The sequence below is a fragment of the Dermacentor andersoni genome, chromosome 1 (genome assembly GCF_023375885.2).
Source record: "Dermacentor andersoni chromosome 1, qqDerAnde1_hic_scaffold, whole genome shotgun sequence".
NCBI lineage: Eukaryota > Metazoa > Arthropoda > Arachnida > Ixodida > Ixodidae > Dermacentor > Dermacentor andersoni.
In genome coordinates this window covers 157401797-157427216 of record NC_092814.1, presented here as the reverse complement: position 1 = coordinate 157427216, position 25420 = coordinate 157401797, and the positions used below count along the sequence as shown (strand labels likewise).

The 25420-nt window shown below is 43.2% G+C and overlaps 1 protein-coding gene across 4 annotated transcripts in view; it reads right to left on the bottom strand.

The window, feature by feature from the left end:
* The window catches only part of LOC126547375 (protein FAN-like), a 120165-nt gene extending 105294 nt beyond the window's left edge, over positions 1-14871 (bottom strand). For 2 of the 4 annotated variants that reach the window (XM_055062659.2, XM_055062661.2), the window contains exons 1-8: positions 14635-14871; positions 10624-10671; positions 9138-9236; positions 8987-9065; positions 6579-6634; positions 6383-6476; positions 1899-1967; positions 576-620 (exon numbers count right to left, since the gene is read on the bottom strand). In XM_055062659.2, the coding sequence (XP_054918634.2) occupies positions 576-620; positions 1899-1967; positions 6383-6476; positions 6579-6634; positions 8987-9065; positions 9138-9236; positions 10624-10671; positions 14635-14666 (522 nt within the window). In that variant the 5' untranslated portion in view covers positions 14667-14871. The remainder of the gene's footprint in view (positions 1-575; positions 621-1898; positions 1968-6382; positions 6477-6578; positions 6635-8986; positions 9066-9137; positions 9237-10623; positions 10672-14634) is intronic. The other 2 variants (XM_055062660.2, XM_050195355.3) reach the window with 2 other exon arrangements.
* Positions 14872-25420: the final 10549 nt, after the last annotated feature.

Below are 25420 nucleotides of genomic sequence, written 5' to 3'. Positions count from 1 at the left end.
ACAGAACCATACACAGTTGTAAAGCATTTCCCCAACTGCAGACATCACAGGCATAGCCCCCACCTGAGTGGGCACCATGCACAGGGCATTCAAAGACGTGCGTCGTGATTGGAAGCAGAGCCATGGTTGGCCCAATTGAAAACAAGAGTACTGTGGCCACCATCCCTTTTACAATTTTATATTACAAACTTACTATGCACAGTCTTCAAAATATTGTGTCATGCTTGCTATTTTGACAGATGTGTAGGCAACTGTTACCACTCTGCTCCGATCACTCCTCAGTTAAAAGAAATACTTGGCCTTTTTCATTGGCATAAATACAGTACCATGTTGTTTAGGATACTACCACGAAAAAGAAGAAAGCATAGGCAAGCCGCAGTGTTATCACAAACCAAAGTTAAAAAAAAAGTGAAATAATAATAATAATGTTCCACACCAGAAAATATGGTACACTTATCAGAACAAATCTTCACATAAAGCACAACAAAGGCCCATAAATACTTGCTTAGCCCTAGCTGTGTATACTATGCAAGCAACAAAAATCTAAACGACAAAAAAACATATCTGAGAATTACCATGGAATCATGTTCTGGTGGCGATAGCGTTGATGCCCTTGAGAGCTGAGGGTTTAGAAACAAATGCAGAATAAAAATTAGAGGCAATATAAGATTACCCACCAAGGTAGCAGGTCTAAGCATTTATTTACAGCAATTAATCTGATTTCTTCAAGCAATACTAACTAGAAGATTAATAGAGCGCCAAAGAGAGGTTTGGCACATTGGAAATGCCTAGCAGTTAAAATGGCTATCACGTGACATTTCAAGAAACATATATCAACAAAAAGTACATGATTCATGACAACGAAAGCACAAACATATGCAAGGTGTTTGCAGAACACCAGGATGAGTGCTTACTATAAACTGAAAGGATTTATAAGAAATGTACACATATTATATACTGGTTATTTATTATAATGGCAACATATTTGTTAATCTCTTGTGGTAGATACCGCAATTCTGTTGCATCAGCTAGATTACTCAAAGATGCAGACACTACTCGCAATGCAAATTGTAAGGGTGGTATTAGTTAATTTTAAAATCCCCTAATTAACCTTGTAATTACTTTAGAGCACATCTCCCAAGTGCAGAATTGAAGACGAGCAATAGTGAAACAATATCCATTTAGCATAAATCCAGCACTTAGCACCAGTTTCAGGATATGTGTCCTCCAGATCTGTGGCGAAATGCAAATGCCCTGATGTTCCAGTTCGTACTTATCACCATTTTAGAATGCTGATAAGTGTTACCTTAGGGTAGGAATGTCATTGAATGTGAACATGAACCTACACCAACTTGCCCAGTTCACCATTTTGTTAACAAATGGCAGCAAGGATCTATAAAGAGCTAAAGAAATGCTTACAGGCTCCTGGTATGTTGGGATACCTAAATGTTGGATTGATGCTCAGCCGGAAGGACAAAATGCAAGTTACAACCCTCTCCCAAATCTCCACAAAGCATAAAATAAAGAATCACCACAAGAAAAAAACACTAAATGACGGGTTTGGTAAAGGTAAAAGGAGAGATAGAGTGAATGCTACTCTCATACCGACTTCTTTAATAGGTACTTTTTTGTTGTCCTTTTTTTATATTTCTTCCTTCATTACAACTTCACTAATTTCCGCCATGTTCCTGCTCTTACCTTGCTCTGAAATGTTAAAGCCTCACTCATGCTCTTTCTTACATATTCTTTCTACAATCTTTATTTATTCTACATCCATCTTGTTTTCTTCTCTACAAGATTATTTTTACCTGAATGTTAGACCGCTTTGCCATGTGAGACCTCCAACAAATAGGGTCCCTGAGGTTTCATAAGCAAATGTGTAACACTTGAAGCCATACCTGGGAAATGTGCATGAGGCATTCATCAATGCTTCCATATATCAGTGAGAACAAGAAGGACACCTTTTCCTGAAAGAGTTCAAATTTCAAGACTGAGTGCACTCCTTATACATACCGTGTGCAGTTTTAACGATTTAATGGCAAAAAGAGAGTCAGTAAAAGCAATGGAGAAAGGAACAGTGTGAGAAGAGCACTGTACAAATAACTATAATATAGAAAAGAAAGCTAGACTATGAGAGTGAAATGGAGAAATTTGCTTCACATTAAAGAGTTAAAGGGCCCTTCACCAGGCCCCATAGCAAATTTTTATTATACGCTGGAAGTTGTTACATGCCCTCTAAGGAGCGTTCAGCCCCAAGAATTTTTCAAATTAGCTCATTCACAGCCGAGATAGAAATATTTCAGTGCTGAGAACCTATGATTACAGGAGGCGAGCACCACTGCAAAGAGAGACACTCTCTCCACTTGTCCCGTCTAGCCTCCGCAAGCGAAATTCCTTCCCTGCGTTCTCCCATACCGGACCTAGAGGATCGCACGACACGCGTCCTGAGCCCTATCTTCATTTTTCTCCCCTCCCTTTTTTGTGGTGTGGTGCACTTCCGCTGATGGTGTCACGCACGAGCTGTTGTGCGTTTGTCTCATTTCGCGCAGCGCATGAATTTGTGCACTGTGCACGAGGACACCTGACTAGTGGTATAAGTCTGTGCTGTACGAATACTGAGGCAGACACAAGCGGATCACAGAGCATGATCCTGCGCTGGAATACAGTAGAAAATGACATAGTTTCAGTGTTTGCGCAAGCGACTGCATGACGTGGAAACAAGCAGACGAAACGGAAGTAGATCTCTCTTGCTGCGGTGCGAAGTAAAACAAATACACATAGACATTCGGTTTGTGTGTTTTATTTCCCTAAACCTTAATTCCTCTATCAATGCAACAGATTACACAAATAACAGATGTTGCCTTGAATAATTCTCGAAGTCACGAGTCACTAAGAGCGATGTCACAGCAAAGACACATGTACATAGGCGCACTAGCACATATACGTCATCCCTATGGCTTGGAGCGCGGTGCCTGCAAGGAGAAGGGCAAACGGCTTTCGGTTTGAAATTCAACTCTTTCCCCGGGGTATAGCAATGTAATACTTAGCAGACACGATCGTTAGCGTTCATTGTATGCACAGTGCTTGTGAGCTCAAAATGGCCAGACCTGGTGAGGGGGCCCTTCAAGGGACACATCATTAGTAAGACACACCTGTTATATGATAACATATGTGCTTCTTGTAGTCAGCAAGTAGCCATTAACTCATATAATACAGTGGCCTCTATCTTTAATGTGTTAGCATTAAGGGCTCCGTGTCACAGAAAATCCGGTGTGGGCGTCCGGCGCCGGCATGCCCATGAGTAAAAATTCCCATATATATTTAGGTATATGTATATGCTATGCCTTCCTATATGACATGCGGTATATGTTGGTTATATTGCTGCACCATTTATTATACCTCGTCTTACATTCTTGACAAAGTTATTCTTTGGAATTTCGAGAATGGCAGCCCACATACAAATGCCATGAAACAAAACACCCGACAGCATATGCCTTTTATGTTAAATCTTCTCAGACTGAAATATTAAAAGTGCAAACCAATAACAGAAATCTGAAATTGATGCAATGTTTGTGGCGCAGCTGCGAAGTACCTCCAGGATCAGCCCACACAAGAGGCCGGGTTTCTACCAGAAATCTCGCCGTCGTGCATAGCACTCGCTGCCAATGTTTCTCGGTAAACATTACAGTTACATAAGCTGCAGTTGCCAGGAAGCATGAGAAGCAGTCAGGGATCTTTGAATGCTATCGCATTCCATTCTTAAAGGCAAAGCTTAAACGTCCTCCAAATTTTACTCCAAGAGCTTTAAAAATTAAATTCTGATGTTTTATACACCAAGACCATGGCCTGATATGAGGGAAACCACAGTGGGGGACTCCGCATTGACTTTGACCACCTGGGTTTCCTTCAGGTGCACCTCATGCATAGCACACAGCTATTTTTGTATTTTGCCCTCATCAAAGTGTGGTCTCCATGGCTGGGATTTGATCCCGCGGCCTTGTGCTTAGCAGCGTAACGCCCTATACACTACGCCACAACGGTGGGTTCCAATAGCTTTAAAAGTAGATTTAGCATTTATCACATCACTGATTTTGTTCAATTTACACAACAAGAGCGGATGTTTTTTTTTTTTTTTTTTTGTGCACATCCTTCAATAAAGCACTTTGCATCATTTTTTTCTGTGGCTTCTCAATACTTAGTTGCCAAGAGGCACTGAAACTGGTCATCTCTGACGCAGCCAACTTCTACGGCAAGGGACATAACAGTGCTTTAAGTTTGTCTGCAGACAAATCAGGCAAGTAAAGATGCCAGGTATGTTACAGAAAATGCAGACTGAAAACTGCGATCTTGCTGCAATATTTTACCAATAACAAAGTGACGGCAAGCGCAAAATTTTCATTCAATGTTACCTCTCCCCCTCCCAGAAAACATAAAATTCATGTCATTGTACTAGCACTTAATGCTCCAGTCGACTTCCACAGCTATTACTAGTACATAAACAGAGCCTGCTCGAAAATACTGATCACTGTGACCAAATCTTTTGCGGTACAAGAAATTAGTGTTCACTGTATGCATTATTACACTGCTGCACCATAGCCTAAAAATATGTCAGCCTGGTGAGAAACATGCAGCGAATTCAAATCCTGGTGCAAACATCTATGATGCCCGTTTCTAGTAATGTGTCGTTAGAATGCTTGTAAGAGAGAATGCATCCTGACAGACATTATTGCGGTTAAAATTTTTGCAGCCAGCCATGCCTACGCTCCCAACTACACTCTATGTATGAGAGTAGTATGTAGTACAGATGTTCATGGTGGTGTTATCTGTGTAACAATGGAGCGAGTGTACTTGCTATGTTCACAGGGAATTTCAGGACCACTTCAATATTTTGTATTTGTGAAGAGAAACAACAGCATAAAACAGTTGTAACACACATGCAACACAGAAGTGATACTTTACATATGCCATACATACACCTTATGCCTCACAAATTTGACAATGCCAGTTGTGTAAATGTAAACGTAATGCTCACATGATCAAAATTTTTTGCGCAAGCCAAATGAATGTACTGTCAAATTAAGAGTTTTTACCAGTTTCAATAAAAACAAGTACACAACTGTTAGCAATCATTCTGCAGAGCTCTGATCTTTCTATATAGCACAGCTCACTGCACAAGCCATGAACTTGTGAAACCTGTGAAAATCTTCAATCAGAGCATCACCGTGTGATGCCTCTTCTGTTTACTTTTTAACCACTTTTACCACCTCTGTGCCAAAGAAAAATGCATATTTAAAACAATATCCTATAACATATCTTTATATTACAACTGTAGACTAAATATGTAAGATGAAACTAGGTCACTAGTATAAATTATGTAATTACTATCAAATTCTTTAAATTATGGGGTTTTACGTGCCAAAACCACTTTCTGATTATGAGGCACGCCGTAGTGGACGACTCCGGAAATTTCGACCACCTGGGGTTCTTTAACGTGCACCTAAATCTAAGCACACGGGTGTTTTCGCATTTCGCCCCCATCGAAATGCGGCCGCCGTGGCCGGGATTCGATCCCGCGACCTCGTGCTAACACCATAGCCACTGAGCAACCACGGCGGGTTACTATCAAATTCTAGAACAGTGATGCTGTTTAATAAATATTCAATATGAGAAAATAATTTCTAAAAGTACAGCCATTCTTGTTTCAAATTTCTTGTGGTAAAAATTGTTTTCTTTTACATATCTTCATAAAAATGTATTATGCGGAATGTATGTAATCAGAAAGTGTACAGTATCAAAGTATCAAGTAAAAATGCCTATGCTAAATTCCACTTGTCGATTTGGAGCAATAGTTCATTCTCTACGGAGGAAATGCACACTTGTTTCATTGATTAGACATAGCATTTTAAATTCTTCTTGACAAATTCAATTTACACAGCACATATTCTACTGACGAAACATGTGCTTTCGCATCTAATCAACCAATTAGATATGCATTCTCATCAATGCAGCAGAAGAAAGTTGCTCCAAATTATGCAGTTGAATTAATTACGTTACTCACGCTCAGCTTAAATTTATTACGGTATATGTAAAATGAATAACCACCTTTCACGGCAAAATGTTTTGTGTGCTTAAATGGGAAGAAAAAAATGCAGCCTCAGTAGTCGTAACCCAGTTAGATGAAATGAAAACTAACTGCTTTCAGTCAATAAGGAAATCTGTCTCAGCTAAAACATAAAAGCGAGACAAGTGGCTCACCATGTTAACAGTGGGTGAGTAGTGCTGCTTGCAGTCATTCAGCCACAGCTTTTAACCACATTTTGTTACAGCCAAAAGCTCATTGCAAGCACACTAGCAATTCACTATACAAAAAAAATTACCATACCCTTTTGAACACATAAGGTTTAATAAAGTTTCCTTCCAGCATTTCCACCACTTGGTCATTTTGAAGATTCATGACGCTGTTCTTGCTGTATAGCCTGTTAACAAAAAAATGTATAAGGCATATCAGTGGCCCATTCTAAGCGTTAGGTACAGATAAAAGATAGTAAACCTTTGGAACATACTTAAGTACAACTTACTTGGAGAGCAGAGGGCCTGTCCATCTCTTCACAATGCTGAATTCATTTAGTGGAAACTGAAAACAACAGCAAGTTTATTTGCTTGAAAATTTATCCATGCTTAAATACAAACACAAAGTAAGGTCATCATATATGCTGAAGAAAGGAGAAATCAACAATAGTAAATGGAAAACAGAGCTGGCTTCCTTCTTTGAACTATTTTTCTGTTATATTTTGTGTCACCTCCCATGCTTGATTCAGGTGCTGCTGCGTCTACCTCTCTATATATAGACAACAGCATAGATGCAATCAGTGCCTTACCTTTTTGCTGACCGAACACTTTTTGGAAGTCCCTTTTCACTTTCACAAGATCTTCCGGTCTTACTCATCTACACTAAACAACATCATTAACAACTCTGGACTTCCTGCTTAGAGGGCAGAGCTATTTAAAAGCAGTCAATGGTGACTGGGATGGCATTATTGAAGGCAAGTTACTCAATCCAGCATTGGCACTGGGCAACTGCGTCACCTTTCTTTACTTCTAGTTCTTGTATTCACTTATGAACTGAACTAAACGTAACATTTGTTGCACTTCATCATTCTTCTGTAACAGTATCATAGTATCTACATTGTGAGAACAGAATTTGCATACTCATACCTGCAAAATGTTCACAGGTGGAGGGACATTATCAGAACACAATTTTTACAGCAAAGCTGTATACCTCTACCATCCGAGGAAATTTTCATGTCGTTGTGGTATGCAAAAAAATCCCCATACGTCGGCCGATCCCGAAGACAGTGCAATACCGGCCCGGCCCGCGGCGGAGGTGAAGCAGTCATTAAGCACTCCCCATATGTGGGCCAATCCCAAAGATAGTGCAATGCCGGGCCGGCCCGCGGCAGAGGTGCAGTTTGCCATTAAGGGGCCCACATACACAGCTTCGCTGGTCATCCTTCTTCAGAGAGTGGAAGGGCACAGAGTCTTTTTCTTTTTTTTTCTTCTAGAGTATTAAGTGCCAGAACCACAATCTAATTATAAGGCATGACATAGTACGGGACTACAGATTAATTTCTACCACCTGGGCTTTTTTAATGTGCACTCAATGCATGGTACACGGGCGCTTTTGCATTTCACCCTTATAGAAATGCAACCGCCGTGGCCAGGATTTGAACCCATGACCTCATGCTTAGCAGCGCAATGCAAAAGCCACTAAGCAAGCACGGCAGGTAACACTAATTTCCTTATGGGCTCGGTGTACGTCACTGCTCTGTGCTGTTAACAAAGTAGACAGGCTCAGTTCAAATTAGTGCTGCAAATAGGTGTTATAGTATGTGTTTTCCTGTGTGCTTTTTAACCACTTGTACTATTTTGTAAGCTCAGTTCATGCCTGTGCTTAATGAAAATTCACCTTATCCAATTCTGATAGGAAGCCCTCCCATAGTTTTTCTTCTTTACTTTGGGCCTCCTCCTGAATGTGTATCACCTTCATCTATGTTAAATTAAATTAAACTATGGGGTTTTACGTGCCAAAACCACTTTCTGATTATGAGGCACACCGTAGTGGAGGACTCCGGAAATTTCGATCACCTGGGGTTCTTTAACGTGCACCTAAATCTAAGTACACGGGTGTTTTCGCATTTCGCCCCCATCGAAATGCGGCCGCCGTGGCCGGGATTCGATCCCGCGACCTCGTGCTCAGCAGCCCAACACCTTGATCTATGTATTGATGATGATGAGTGCAATTATGATGAGTGCAATTATGTTAATAAAAAGGAAGTGAAAAGAAAGCCCGAAAGTCAAGGCAGTGAGTAAATTCAGTGCTTCTCATGGCTCCTGTGCCCTGCTGAAACTTTACGCATACCATCTGTTCCACACAGCAATGCAGCAGCCCGCATGTTATGCCCTGTGAAGGCTGTAGCTCATACACATGCATATGCTTTGCTGTCAGTAGCTACATAATGGAGAACAACACCCTTTGTGCACAGCAAATTTAATGTATGACTTAAAAAAAATCTAGCTTAATTACTTGCTATTACGCTACATCATGAGTTATGCCTTAAACTTGCACTTGCTTATGGATAATAATCATGTGCACTTTTTCAACCACATATATGGAGGTCGATCTGGTTCTTACTTAATAAGTGCATGGAGCAAAATTAAGGAGCAGACCTATTTAGAGCATCTTGGTGTAGTTTAATTATGTTATTTGTAACAAAAAAAGAAAGAAAAAGTGAACGTAGTGTTGATTACTGCACTCAGTTACAACTGCAGCTGGGCATGCAGTTCAAAAGAATCAACACAAGAAATACAATGCTTTTGTCAGGTCTACAAGAGAAATATCTCATGCTTGCACTGTTAATGCTAGCAATAAGTAGCAATTTACCAAGCCTGTGAAACTGCCTTAGTGCAGAAAAAAATGCCCCCGTACCTTAAGTATTGGATGGCTTATGTCTTCAGGTACAAAAAGAATGGACTTTGAGCACACTTTGAGCCGTCCCTTTTGCCTCCTGCAATAAAGATTTTGGGCAAGACGAAAATGCTGATAAGCAGACAAATGATCGCCTCAGTATAATCCTCACCTTCTTTGTGCTTCTGCCTCTTTCACATTATCAGGATAAAGGTACACACTGTAATCCTTGAAGTAAATTTCTCCGGGCTCCAAGAGTAGGAGAGAAAATCTGTCAGAAGATGGGCAGCATTAAGTGCACAAGTGGGTACACAAACAGTACAGGTACACAAGTACACAAACATGCAGTAGTCTACAGTGATTACCATTAATGTAGGCCACCTCTCTTTTCAGAATATTATTAGGACCATGACTATAGAGTTTCCCTTCTTCCAGAAAGCAGGAAGTGAGAATTTATTGTGCGATAGTCTTGACAAACACTCGCAAGCTAACAATTTTTCCATTCAGAAGCACAGCACAAGGTCACCAGCTGCTGCACACCATGCTATATAGGCGTGTTTGTATAAATTCCTGCATTATAAATGCATGTTCTCCAGCCAAAACATGTATTTATGATGCAGGCATTTGTACAACTGCTGGTTTGACCAATGTAGGAATGCAAACCCACTCGGCTGTTCACAGAGTAATCAAAGTGACAGAAAAATAAACTTGATATAGTAAAAGACCAATCTTTGGTGTTGCACATATTTTTGTCAACTGTACAGAATTTTTAATAGTTGCTTGCCGCAGATAGCACAACCATGTCACTTCAGCAGAATCAGTTGAAGAGGTGGATATTACTTTCCCAACAAAGATAACTTACATTTAGTTAATGAACAATGATTTGTTAATTACCTTTATAATTATTTGCCTTAGGGGTCATTGCAACTGTGTATTTGAAGGTAGTAAGTGATTGAGGCATGTTCATTTAGCAAAAATCCTGAGACTAGCACAAGTTTCACAGTAACCGTTTTCAATATGTGCCACAAAATACATCAGCCTTGCATATAGTTTTGTTTTGCGCTGCTTACTGAAACCTTTATTTGTGAAAATAATACCCAGAACATCTATGCATTTCAGCACATGTCTTCCGAATCTCTAGTCGCAGCTTTAGGGTTCTTAGTAAACCGATATGCTTCGTGCACTGGGTGGCTTCAATTTTACAACTGCAACATGCACCTAAAGTAATTAATTATACAGTTTACTCATTTATTCATTTTCGGTACTGCTGCTTTAGTTTGAGAGTGTTGGCAAGTGGGCAATACAGGATTACAAGGAAAATAATTCTAACAATAAAGCATGAAAGGCAAACATAGTTATACAAAGTGAAAGGAACAAAAAAAGTTGAATGATTTAAGGTAAATCATAGGCCAAAATGCATGGCATGCCACAACAATGTTGTGTACGAGATTCCCCTGTGATGCGGATCTTGTTACATTGGCCAAACGGGCAGGTGTATAAACAAAAGGTTGCAAGAACATACCTCCAGATTAAAGAACGCTGGTCTATCACATTTGGCCACCCATTACATAGCTTGCAGTTGCAAGCCCATTTTTGATCGCACACACGTAATCTGGACAAATAAATACTGAAAAGCCCGCCTCATTTCGGAGACCTACCTCATCAATAAATGTGGCGACAGGTGCGTAAGCCAGGCGTTACTTGCACTACACAACAAGGAAAAATGTTTTTTAGAAGCACCTAATTTTTAACAGCACTCCTGTTTCGTCACTCTTCTTTGTACCTGTTTTTAGTAGGTGCTGTATGTAGTAATAACGCAGTTGTACTGACTCGCCCAGCTAGCTATCGTACTACAGAATGATACTAGGCAGGAATAAAAAGAAAGCTTAACCATATACTGATATAAGCATGAGTGAATGAGGAAGTAGAAAAAAACAGATACACCGAGACAGCGCTGTCTCTGTTTCTTTCTACGTCCTCGTTCAGTCACGCTTATACACACTACCATGGATTCTAACCAACTAGCCCACCAACATGTTTTAACCATATACCGAGGCTTTACGGAAATAATAAATGCATTAGTTAGCGCAAGTAAATTACCACGCAAAAGAATAAAAACACAGGGTGGGAAGCAATACAAGTTTTAGGTAAAAAGTAGCATAGTTTCACATAGTGGCAGACGACATACACACAAAAAAGGAGTGCTACCGCACATAGAGATGTTGCGACAGTTTAATCTATATTTTCTATGTGTGCAATGAACTCTGATAGCGATACAATTCTCGTTATGGCAGGGTCTAGTCTTCCATACTGTTACGACTAGTGGGAAGAAAGAGTATTTAAACACACCATTACAGAGGTACTCTGTTAATGTGTACTTGTGTTTATTATGTGTTGGTCGAGTCTGAGAAAATGAGATGTATTTTGAAGCATCCGTCTTCAAGTTATCGTTCAGTAGTTGAAACAAGAATTTCAAGTGTGCATGTTCTGGCATCGTTTTCAGCCTGGATTGAACCAGAAGGTTAGTGAGTGAATATGTGCACTTAAATTTGTTGTGCATGAACCTCATTGCCTTTCTTTGTATTGCTTCCAATTTTGTTATGTTAATCTTCGAATGTGGGAATAAGACTGTGTTAGCATATTCAAGAAATGGTCGTATAAAAGTTGTGTAGGCTAGGAGCTTTGTAGGCATGGTTGAAACAGCGAGGCTTCTTTAGAGGAAAAACAATTTGCGTAATGCAGCTGGAGTGGCATTAGAAATATGTTTGCACCATCTGAGATAAGTGCTTAATGTAACACCTAAATGTTTATGCTCTTGAACTTTATCTAGTGACCCGCCGTGGTTGCTCAGTGGCTATGGTGTTCGGCTGCTGAGCACGAGGTCGCGGGATCGAATCCCGGCCATGGCGGCCGCATTTCGATGGGGGCGAAATGCCAAAACACCCGTGGTACTTAGATTTAGGTGCACGTTAAAGAACTCCAGGTGGTCAAAATTTCCGGAGTCCTCCACTACGGCATGCCTCATAATCTGAAAGTGGTTTTTGCTCGTAAAACCCCATAATTTTTTTAAAAGTTTAGCCAGTGGAATGTCGTTAATCTTGTATGTGAAGTTTGACTTTTTTTTTGTTTTTTGTTACTGTCATAGCTAGATTTTTTTTTTATTAACTGACACTTGCCAATCAGAGCACCAGAGAGCTAAGGTGTTCAGGGACATATTTAGTGCGATGTGATCAGTATAGTTGGTGATTTCCTTATATATAATGGTGTCTGTCGTCAGCGAACAACTTAATATTACAGTTTATATCAGCTTTGATGTCATCAATATATTAGGAAAAGTAATAGCCCCAGCACAGACTCCCGGGGAAATCCGGATGTTACTGCGACACTGTTAGATGGCATCAGTTCGTGAACAACAAACTGTGAGCAATTCGTTATAGATGTTTAAAGTTTTAACACTACCATTTGTAATTTAAATAATGTCTGCCATTTCAAGCAATCCAGCTGAAACACATAATTATGCTACCTGCCACAAGTAATCTTTTAAATATCTACACCATAAATATATGCATATACATAACCAGTGGAACTAAGCCTATTCTAAGCTTGTTAAGTGTGCATGTACATTGACAGCTCTCAAAAACACTACTTTCAGATCTTGTTGACATCAAGTACTATAGTACCTAGATTCATCGCCCACCTCCGAAGAGGTCATATTTGTCAGAGATGAAGATGGGCAATGTCTCTGTACATAGCTCAAAATGCTAAAAGGAAATTACAAAGAACAACCATCAAAATTACAATAGATGATGTGCTTTGTAAAGGTTTGCCAGCAGCCTGTGGGCTTAGGACTCATCACTGTCGAACATAGTTTTGCAAAGAACATAGACAAGCAGGCAATAAAATGCATGTATGATCCTTGCAGGCTTCTCCTAATGTGCAGTGGTACAAGCTTTGACAGTGCACTGCCTACAGGATTTTTGTGCGAGTGGTGATGGTGGAGACTGTGAAATCGGAAATCGATGATGAACATCAGTTCAGAAATGTACAATGGCTAGTTTAGTACAGCAAAGTTTAATTTCAAGCTACAGGAGGGAAGACCAACAGCTCCCACAGATGTACCAGACTTTTCAAATAACCTGGCCAATGCTACTTGCTAGTTTTTGTGGAACTGCCTACCCATGGAAAAACAACAAATAAACAGAAAGAGAGCTAACATCCCATATATGTGGTGTGTATATATGTATACATATAATATTATGTGAAAAGAAAAAATTAGATTCTGTGGTTTTACATACAAAGCCACAATATGATTATGAGGCACAACGTAGTGGGGCGGCTCCGGATTAATTTTGACCACCTGGGTTTCTTTAATGTGCACCCAATGCACAGTAAAGGGAAATTTTTTGCATTTTGCCTCATCGAAATGCAGCCACTATGGCCAGGATTCGGTCCCGCGCCCTCTGGCTTAGCAGCGCAATGCCAAAGCCACCACGGCGGGTACGTGAAAAGAACAAAGCAAGAAACTACACAGAATGTTGGAGCAATATACGAACTCCTGTTGTCAAGCTGATGTTCCCAAGTTAGAAAATAGGTAGGCATATGAACAAGCACCTGTACAATCTGCCTATGCAATAGTCTGTGTTTCAATGTGCTTTGTTTTTGTGGCTGAACCACAGGAAGTAAAATGGAAAAAATAAAAATAAAGTACACCTGCAATGCAAATGTTGAGAAAATCATGTAAGCTCGCACTACACAGAAATGGGTAACTACTGCAAAGGGGACATTTACTGTCTTGGCCGGTAGCAATTGCTTCTGACTAGCACTGACCTCACTTAGAATGTTGCCCCATGTTTTTTTTTTTTTCAGTTGTACCTGCATTTTACCCAAAGTATGTTCATGTCGTGATATCAATAAGCTGTCTAATTGTTAGTGTGCACCGTGTATCGTCAGGATTCTCTCTAACCTATTTGCAGCGCCTGTTAGTTCCTACTCAGCTGGAATATTTTAATGCTTTTATAGACAAATTTAGTAAACAATCAGACCCTTACTGCTTAGAAATAATTCATAAAAATCTACCACCAAACGTGCTTTAGAAACTCTGCTACAGCACGTTATTGCAATAAAGTGCGCATTCGCATGGCTATCCGAACGTTCGCTCCAGAGAATTTTAAATGACGCTTTTTGCAAGGAATGTGCACGCTTGCGCAGCGCATTTAGAGGTTAAAATATATTTGAATAAGTTAGGATAAATCTGTAATATAGCCTAGAACAAGAACAGAACTGCATACACGCGAGTATGCAACGAAACAAGTAGGTTTCACATGGTTTCGCAACCTTCGGAAATAGTGGTGTTATCCTATTGTCAATATAATCTAGCGACACGCCTATCTATTTTGAAACATCGCTAACGCCTCTCTTTGCAGATTTAACAAAATAAAAACAGGAATCACGGAATTTCCAAAGCACAACTTAAAAGCCATGGAATGCGCTCTGGCACCGGACAATGATGAAGCTTGGAAATCGCCCTATATTGACTATTAAATAGGACGATAGGCTATATCGTGAATACAAGCCAGCCATTTTGGAAGCTTATACATAGCCAATATCAGAGCGAATAGGTAAAACTTCAAGCGCGCAGCAGAGTATATACTACTAAACGAAACACCTACCTTTCAGAATTCGGAGGTTCGATGAAAGCCATCACAACAAAATATAAACACTGTCAGGCTTGCTGCATGTCACACATATTTTCAAAAGACACCATACACCGTCTCAACAACCATACAAGAGAAATAACTTCAAAAAGCGCATAGCAATACATCGAACGTCACCGGCCTACAACTTTTCAGCAGCACTACTACAACTACGCCTTGCTCCAAACTCCTGTTGCACCGGCTTCTGCCGCCTGAAACAACGCCTCCTATAACTATATGCCTGGAACGTCGCTCTCTTTTCCATAGGGAGCTCTCTGCCGAGTGTTGCGACCATGCGCCGCAGGACGGCGCGCGCCACCGTACCGGTCCCCATGGCAACCACAGCCGCCGCCGCCGAAAGCATCGCGGCTTCACGCCGCTGCTCCCCCGCTTTCAGGCGGGCGCGCTGGAACCCGGCTGCGCTGCTGCGAAATTTTGTGCGAAGACTAACTAACGGGTGTCAAAAAAGCACAATCATGTTGCTCACACAAAGCAGTTAATCAGGGATATAAAGATGCATAGTGTTTCGGGCTTTTTTTAAGGGGATTTCGTTCACGCGTTTTTCTTCTTTCTTTTCTTGCTTTTCTTTTTTTTACGTGTGGCTGCCCGTTTAAGAGCGGCCATGAAAAAAACAATGGTCATTGATAAATTCTGATGTGCTTTTTCATGAGCACTCTATCTAGATCGGTAAACGCTGGATTGCCTGCCTTGTTACAGGGAAGATAGGTCACCGTACGTGCGTCTATTGACAATACTAATGGCGTGGAGAGGGATATCAGCATTATGCAGGAGGCTTCTGGATAAAGCGATTTAAATATTTAAGAGCTTGAAGCATGTGCTTCGCGCTGTTCCGTTTCTTAAGGCGCCAGGAATTATATTTACTCGAATAATAGCGCGCTTAAGCCCGTGGTGAAGAAGACATGATCGAAAGATAGAACATATACACAGCGCCTGTATACATTATTGATTCGGGGTAGGTTGAACGAAACACAAAACAAAGAAAATAACACTAAGTGCACATAATCAGCCAGTTGCGATGTCACGAGAATTTAATGCACGGCCCAAAAATCGTTCCTAAGCAGATCGCAGTGCTAGCTCAGCAATGTTCGAAACTCGACCACATTACTCGCACCTGCTTGTCATAAAAAGCACACGTTAATATAAAGTTCATGTGAGATATTCTTTTCTGGTTCATCACAAGCAGATGATGATGATTCCACGCACTTTGATGCAGAAAGTGGTTGGTGGTTAAAGTGTGGCACGGTGCTTCGTGTACTGCCACACAACAAATGTACTACAATTTCAATACTTTTCTCGACAGGGGCTTTTTCTCAAGAAACTTGACGACAGCATTCGTGTCGGTTTTTGCTTGCGCATAGTTTGCAAAAAGTGGCCTAATGAGCTTTCTTGCGATGAGTTCCAACAGGCCCTTGCGGTGGTCTGAATCGGTGTTGCCGCAGGTCAAGACGGGCAGGCTCATGAGCTCTTGCACTGTCCTCTGCACGCATACTTCGAGAGGCTTCTCGACTGACCGTCGCTGCGACAGTATGCAGTCCGCAAATCTGCGAAGACCTATAAGAACTTTGACGAGCTCCTCCGTCGGGTAGAAAAGGCCGCCGCGATCCTGGTGAGTGATGAGACCATGAGCGGGAGCACTGCTCTTTGGTGCCTGAAGCATTGCAACGCAGTCAGCACAGGGAATGCGCTCGCTTACAGCTCGAACAATGAACCCTCCCATCATGGCCACGCTGGCAATGTCGGGGTTCGAGACAAGTGGTCTGTCTGACAAACAGTGCTCTCTTAGACTCATTGCTGCTATGTTCAAAATGCGCTCGGCGGTGCCTGCGGTCGTATGGCGCTCGTGCTGAATTGGAAGAAGCTGCTTTGATGTGAAACTTGCCGAACTCTGCACATTGCTGCCACTGGAACCGGCTATGATGCCTGTTTTCAACATCTTTTCGAGACCGCATATTGTGCTCCTGACGTCTAGGGCATCATCACATCCAGCACTACGCCGCAAGAATCCAAACATTGCCTCGATAGGATCACTCGACATTTTGCGGGTAAGAACAAAGCTAAATTGCTTCTCAGTCAGCAGATGGCGGATGCAAGCAACATTTGATTGCGTTGTGAATATCAGAGCATGACACGTCTCCTTGCTGAAAAAGTTTTCAGTCTTGCTGGCATCCCTCAGATCTTCAATGTACGCGATGAAAGCGTGTTCCAGCCAGTCGAGCCTTGGATCATCCCCATCACTGAATGGACGGCAATCATCGTTGTTACAATGAATGAACTGCTGGCAATTGCTTATGTCCATTAGAGTAAACCATTTCTGCATCGCTTCCAGAAAGTGGATTGTAGGCCCTGCCGATGCAAACTCAATGTCCGCAGTGTGCCCTGCTTGGTCTTTCAAATATTTGATGGCCCCAATTACTGCGGCCGACAGCAACTGCACGGCCAGTTTCACGCTCATCTTTTCAATATTGGACGGGTAGAGGTGCTTTCGCGTGAGGAACCTGATTGGCTTTACTGTTAAGTTCTTCTGCATTCTGTGCACCATCTTTAGGTACTTCGATGATATCTCTTTTTCTCCGCCGATGTCTTTCGCCAGAAATTGCGATCTCACATTTTTGATTATATGGCTTTGATCAAAAGCCAGAAAGATATGCTTAGTCAGATCTGCAGGGTGCGGAGCGCGTATACGCAGGACTCCATCACACAAAATTTGCATAGCTGTCACATTTATCTTGTGATTATCTGTGACAACGCGGACGACATCGAAGCCAATCTCCGACGTTTTCTCGATGACATGGCGCATGACTTCTGCTAGTTGCTCCCCTGTGCACCCCTTTGTGAAGAAATACCCGACAGGTATCTTGTATCGACCGTGGAGCCCGCAGAGCAAGAAGCAGAGGACAGAGTTTGCCAGGCACTCATTCTGAGAGTTTGGGACAAGGTGTTGCAGTTCCGCGCCCATGTTGACGTCGCCAATGAACGCGTCCCTTTGTTTGTGGTATTGTAGTTTCTGGCGAATTCTCATTTCGTCTATGATAAGTGAACAAACTTTTGACTGTGGCGTTTCAAGCGCTAATATTTCTGTTTCCAGGCGGCAACGAACTAGCTGAGTAAAGCCAACTTCTCCGGAAGCCGCGCCGATGTATTTTTGGAGGGTCTTGTTGCAAGGCAACCTCAGCAGGTCTTCGGAGCGCAAGTACTCGTACGCCTTCGCTGACAAATTTCGGAGTACGATGCTATGTCGCAGCGTTGTTTCTGACCATTGTGGCTTTTTCTTTCTGTAGTTCTTTACCTGGTCAACGATTAGGAGTGCCTTTAAATTTCCTTTATCGGCATCGGACGTCACTTCTAGGAATGTACCAACGTGTGCTGCTTCTTTCAGCTTGAGTAGTTCCTGTTTGTAGGATTCTACAGTCCTACTCAGCCTCTCATTTTTCGCTTTGAGCGCTCGTTCTTTATCGCGCCACCGCTTGCGCTGGACAAAATAGGTCGAGGAATACAACTTCAGGGGTGTCTGTGTCTTGTAAGAGCGTTTGGCATGCACCATCCCTGTACGTGGTGCATTCAAGCTACCGGAATTCTCGGCTGTTAGATCATTCATCGTGGTTTCCTCTCGCTGAAGTTGAATGGCATGGCGCGTTGGCTCGGTTCCTTCAGTGTTATTCTCGTTACTTTCGTGCCCTGGAGGCGTGGCTGGTCCTTGATTTCCTTCATTTGCGCATTCCGGTGGTCCGCAAGGCAACGAAGCACTCGAAGGGGCACGCTTACGTTTTCGCGCCCTGCCTTGAGGTTCCGTCCCGCTCTCGCTTTGTGCGAGGCACCGTGTCCGTTCGCCGAACACAACGGACACTGTCGTGCTCTCAGTTTGTGCAAGGCACGGTGTCCGTTCAGCGAACACACTGGGTACCGTACCGGGTTTCAGAAGTCGCTTCGTGAAGTTCTCCTTGAAATCCGTAGGACGGAAGTGGAGGCTGCACACAACAGAGCAGTCCGAGATAGTAATGATCGGCAAAGCGTCTCTTGATATAGCTCTCAGCCACTCTGTACGCAAAGCGTTTTCCGCTGGCACCTCGTGGAAGGACACCCCCGGTTGCTTCCGTCCCCAACTTGACGGGCAGCCTGGTACGCAACAGCAACGCATCGTTGCGCGTGTAAATCACTAAAGGTTAGTAAGGCGGACACACACATACAGTAAACACCCACCGGCTCTGTAACATAATTTCAGGCCCTGATGGTACTGAAATAAAAATACCGTCTCTGCAGTAACAGACGGCGAGCAAGCATCACGCGAACGAAGGCAAAGCTGACGGGTTTAGCAGACGAACTTACCACCATTCGCCTGTGGCTCAGTTTCCAATAAAAAAAAGAGTTTCAAGAAAGTGAAGTTTACTTTATTCAGCAATTTTTCATCTCGTCGCAGCGATAAAAAACGTCACATGTGTGTCGTCGTCTGCACGCAGCAACGGTGAAAACGCACGATGTCGTCTGCTCACGACGCGCCAGCCGCTTGGCTGCCGACGTCGCTCCCGGTAGCCGCGCCACCGGCGTGTTTACAGGGGCTGGCCGCGAGAGGCGCTCGCCACCGTACCAAAAGGAGGAGAGTACAGGCGAGGGAAGGGCAGCGCGTTTGCGGCTCACGTTCCAGGCATAGTATATTATAGGAGGCGTTGCCTGAAACTGCCGAGACCGCTGAATCCGGCTGAAACCGCGGCAAGATCCTTCAAGTTCCGCATTTCATCTAGAAAGAGTATACCCGAGACACTGGTGGTGAGTGTTGTTAATATTCAGTAGTTATAAATATGTGACAATAACAAATTTATTACAAATGAATAATAACAAGAAAGCTTTAAAAATGTACGAATCTGTGATTCCTCTCATTCGCACTAGGTGGCTTCTGCGGGCACGCCACTATTTGATTTCGGTTCAGCGTGGTTTAGTTCGTGATTCGCCTTACACGAGCAGTTGTTGATACTTTCTCTCAACTGTTAAATGCCCCTAAACGCCACGAAAATCTTTATGCGGTAAGATGTCTTTTTTGAGCGAAGTTAAACGTGTGCAAATCAACAAAGACAAAGATGATACTGAACAGGACAGGCACTCGTCGTTACAAGAATCTACGCAGCTGTTGCAACGTTTGCGCAAAGGAGGCAATCATAATCAAGTAATTCAATCGCGATAGGGCTCGATCGCAATCGAGTGTGCCCCGTGTGGCACCGGCTTTACTATGGTATTACTGGTGTCGAACCGAGATCAACGTTGCGCTTCCCAGAAATGCGTGCGGTACTCTTCAAGCTCCTCGTCTTTCTGTGCTTGCGGTTCCAAATTGTAGGTGCCCAACCTATTTTCTGGTGGGAGAACCGAGAGTTTGATCTGCGGGTTCATAACAGTATGTCTGAGTGTCTCGCCAATTTTTTGCCTTGGGACAGCTAGCTTCTGACTATAACATTCCGCGTCCTCCAAGCCACAACGCACACTGCCACGCGCGCTACCGAACTCACGGTCGCAAAGAGGTTGCTCAAACACAGCTCCTCGTAGTGAGAATCTTGCAACTGTAGCCACCAAAGCAAACCAGCAATTTTCGATCCATACTTTGTCCTCCACTCTGTCAAGGTACCTCTCGAACTTGTGAAATAAAAAAATAACCGATGATTACAATCATAGGTGCCGACTACGGAGTAGCTCCAGGGTCCGAGCCCCCTCCGGAGTTTTCCGGTGGGGGTTGAGACTCCCCCCCCCCCCCCCCCCAACGCACACCTAAAGTGCCATTACCAGAGCTTTGTAACCCATATTGTTTGAGGTGTGTTTTGACTTTCCTCGACCTTCTCACTTGAAATATTACTGGGGCTTTTTTTACGGGGTATAGTTGGCCATCCTCATCATCCACTTCGCTCGATTGACTTGTACTTGCTCGGCTTGCCGCGGCAAGATGGCGGTCACGGCGCTTTTGAGCTTCATTTGCCTTGGTACCCGGAGATGCAGCGAATCGCTTCAAACGCATTGCCTCTCTTGGACCGTCACGTGCCTGGACTCTGTGGTGACGGACGCGCCTCGCCGCCCTGATGCATGCAACGTATACGCTCAGCCTCTCTTGAGCGCCGCTTGCGTTCAGCGGCTGCCGCACGTCGCGTGTTGGGAGGCACTGGTTTGGCGAGACGAGGCATCCTTCCCACACGATACCGCAAAATAAACTGCCGCGACCGCCGCCGCCACACCACACCCAAGCAGACGGTCGCCACGCGCGCCTCGCGACAGTGACGTCAGGCCACACAGAGCCCAATCGGGAGGTCACCTCAAGCGCCTGACGACAGTGACGTCAGGGCGCACCGTCGAACACACGGCCGCCACGCGTGCCGATGTGATGAGTCATCCCGCGCGGCGCCGAACCACCCCGACACCTGCACTTGACGACAGTGACGTCACGCACGCGAGCCAATCAGGAGGCGCACACCTGCGCCCAGCGACAGTGACGTCACGACACAGAGGAGACCAATCAGGAGGCCGGAAAGCTGTGACAGTTTCTGCTAACGGCAGATGACCTTGACAATGAGCCATTAAAGGATTCCGCCTTAATATATTTTTGAAAGAGATGGAGGTAGCCAATTAAAAATTATTTCTAAAGGTATGGATAGCCTATGCCTTGAGAATGAATATGTTGCTGTATGTTCACCACGCTTCAAATTGCTTTGCGTGCTTTTTTGACCATAAAAAAAACCTATAGACTTCAGTGACCCCTTCAGCAGTCTTTTATCAACAGTGTATGAAATGCATGTGAGTGTTGTCAGCATTGCTTCTCTTTCCTGTAAGCAATGCTAACGACTCAGGAAAAAAAGAACATTTCTAATAATTTACATTTATTAAGGATGGAAACATCGTCAGTTGAATGCAAAGATAATAAATGTATGCAGGGTGTTCCAATTAACTATCGTGCACCAAGATTTTAAAAAAGAGCAATGCGTTACTCGAAGGAAACCTAGTGCATGTTTTTTTACAGTACAGTGGAGTAGCTGCCAGTAATTTTTCGTTACTGAGATTTAATTACGCAATTGTAATTAATTATCTAACTCGTGACGTACTGTTCTAATTATCAAAGTGTCAATGAGGCATTTGAAGGCACAACCAAGGAACATATAACTGCGGTATTTTCAGCGACGTACTAATTGCGTACTAATTTTTTTTTCCGACTGATAAATAAACACCGCGAATTCTGGAGAACACCACGTGACTGCGCTCCCACCCGGATTATAAAGCAGCGCCCTCGAACAGGCTCCCTCTGAATTATCCAGAACGAAATAAAGGAAATGAAGAAAAACATCGTGATCGAGCTGGTGCCTTATCTGCCGCGCCCCGACCGAAGTAACACGTCGCGTTTGGTGTTAGTTGGAAACAAGCTGTGATAGCTGTTGTCTTAGCGTATATAAAGTGCACGGATGTTTTTTTTTGTTTTTTGTTTTTTTGCCATAAGATCTATCACCACAAAAGCTTATTCACAACGTCAGTGCAAAAATTTAAAGATGCGTTTTGTTTCGTCCCAGTCGCCATGTGTTTCTCTAATGAGCAGTATAGGTAAACATGACCCTTGCCTTGGGATCTTCAAATGACAAGAGGAAGGCCGCGCATATATATATATATATATATATATATATATATATATATATATATATATATATATATATATATATATATATATATATCAGTCATGCAGTCATGGAAGTGTGGCGATAGACCAAACGCATCGACTGCCATAAGAAATTATGAAAACCTGAGACAAACCGGCAGCTTCAAGAAACAACGGCGGAGAAGAACTTCGTCTTTGAGTCCCAGCCTACGCATGGATGTTCTAGCATTTATGGCCTCAAACCCTCTTGCTAGCGTGCGGGGACGTGGCCACCCAATCACCAATTTCTAAGTCAGCAGTTTTGAGGATTATAAATGACAGCCTTTCACCCGTACCACCTTAACCAGCACCAATACTTAGAAGATAGGGACCTGTAGAATCGTCTAGATTTCTCGAATAGGGTACTCACAAAAGCCGATGAATCACCGCACTTTTTGAGCGACATCATGTGCACAGATGAAGCCAATTTTCGCAGAAAAGCCTAGGTGAATTTACATAAGGCACACTATTGGAGGGACTCCAATTTACACTGGGTAAAGCGCAATTGGCACCAGTACCAGTGGTCGCTCAATGTGTAGTTCGGAATTTACGCCAGTGCTATAATCAGTCCCATCTTCTTCGATCACACACTGAACTGGACAGCGTTACGTGAACGAAATCGTTGAAGGAGTGGTGGATGAGTTTCTCAGCGAAGTCCCGCTGTCACGTATTCCACTTCTGTCGTATCAGCCAGCACACAACAGCAGCTGAGCACGAAACCGGCTGGATGCCACTTTTCGTGCGCAATAAATTAGAAGCCACGGGTCTGTAAATTGGCCGGCTACAGGCCGCCTGACGTACTCTCTCTGCTCGATTTCTTTCTTTTGGGTTAGGTGAAAGATCGTGCTTACAAGATTGAGACGGACGTCAGATTAGTTCAAGGCAAGGATAACGGATGTCAGCCGTAGAATTCCGGCGTCGGTCATCAAGGAAGCTACTGATGATAAAACGGACTCAGTACTGCATAGTTGCAAAATGAGACCTATTCGAACACGTCCTCTAGGCTGGTGTTCAACGGAGCTTACGAATTCACAGATAATAAGGGCACGCTAAAATCTGATGTTTATTTTTTTTTTGTAGTTTTTTTTTCTTTCCTTTTTTTTTTGTGTAGACATTCTCATTGCCAATCCGGCTAATTTGAAAGTGATATATTTACTTTCGTGAACGCATCAGTTTTGCCTTTTCTCTACACGTTGGTGGCTTCCCGGTCTGTTTATTTCGCTTTTATTTATTGACACGAACCTGTTTTTGCAGCACGTATACACTTTCATGAAAAATAAAACGGTCACTTTAATTTGGTTTTTGTCCGAAGCAAGTTTCTGGCGCGAAATATATAGCTTCGCTCGCACTCTTTCGATGCGGTGCGAGCAATGCCGGGATTTTGAAACATTCTATGCCTATTACATTGCTATTCGCATTTCTTGCGTGCATAGACCGAGCGGCGCTTTGGCCGCGTTAGCAGGGGCTTTTGTTACCAATGGGATCAGTCGGCCTTGAGAGACGGATAATAAGTGCGACGTAGAAATGAGAGGAAGGAATAGCCGCGAAGCCGCGAAACCTGCTGTTGGCGCTCCTTCCGTACGATTATCAAGGTGATGCGCTGTCTCTTCGGGTTTACCATAGGCAATGCAGTTGCTTTCAATCAGCTTATTTGAGGGCGCTGCCTTATCAAGCGGGTGGGAGCGTACTCACGTGGTATTTTTCATACTTCGTGAGATTTCTTTGCCAGGCGGAAAAAATTGCACGCAGTTAGTACGTCGCTGAAAACACCGCATTTAGATGTTATTTTGGGTTGCCTACAAATGCCTCGTTGACACTTTGAAAATTAGCACAGTACTTCTCGAGTTAGATAATTAGTTGCAATTACTGAATTAAATCTCAATAACGAAATAATTGCTGGTGGGCACTCCACTGTACTGGAAACAATATGCACATAGGTTTTCTTAGAGTAATGCAACTGCTCTTTTTTTAATTCTTGGTGCATGATAATTGGGGAACATTGTATAATTCACTCAGTAACCGAAATGAGGCCAAGCCGGATTCACTCGAAATCAGAATGAACAGGAGCGCTTATACTCGGACTGACAAAAAAAAAAAAGAGAGAGAGAGAGAGAGAGAGAGGCTGCAGTTTCGCCGGAAAGGCGAAGCAGTATTAATTAGTGATAGCCAATTATGCTACAATTACACGAAGTAAGATTACACCACCGAGAGGACTCGGACTGTGAAATTGAAATGTCTCCCACTATGAGATCTTGTATATACACATATAACGCGTTCACTTCAGCACTCAATTCTTCGTGGTCACACGAAGTTTCTTCAAGTGCAAGAAATATATATATATATATATATATATATATATATATATATAGGGGGGGGGTTCGGAAAGCTGGTCGCACCCCCACCCCTCCACCCCCCGGAAAAATGAAAACTCTCCGCCTGTGATTACAATACTCCCTAATGCGAAATTTGAGCGCAGCTCTATACGTGTTGGCATTTTGCGATATACTGAGGTAAATAATTTGAGAGACACATGTAGCAGACTTGGCGATCATCGAACATTTTAGAAGGTAAATATACCTGGTAGGTTTTGCCTGATAGCATGGAGGAAGGAAAGCATAGGAGAAGCCCCGGCCAGTACGGACGTGTTGGAGAAGGTGTAGGAATTGACGTGCTGTTTTTCGCAAAGGAGCACTGAGACTGGTACCCCAAACGTCAACGTTGCCATAGCAACCGCGCTTCTGAAGCCCTCACTGCCGCTCTCGGCCTCTGAAATGCGAGATAAGGTTTTCCGAGCCGTCTCTTTCTGACAGCACATTCTGTTCGCAAGACAAGCTGACTCTGAAGCGTGGTGTGCAAGCTTGAAAGTTGTGTTTAGGTTCTATGAGCGTGAGTGCAGGTCAGCGACCAACCGAAGTAATTACGGCGTGGGTCTTCGTCGTCGTCTTAAACGTGCAACGGAAAAGCACAGCAGGGCGTCTTCTTCACCAAAACTGTTACAGAAGTTTCGCAGCCTTTGTTCTGACGCGCGTCGCCAGCGCACACTTCCGGCGGCTTGTAGCAATGCAAGTTCAAAGCTCGCGCCTATCTGCTCCG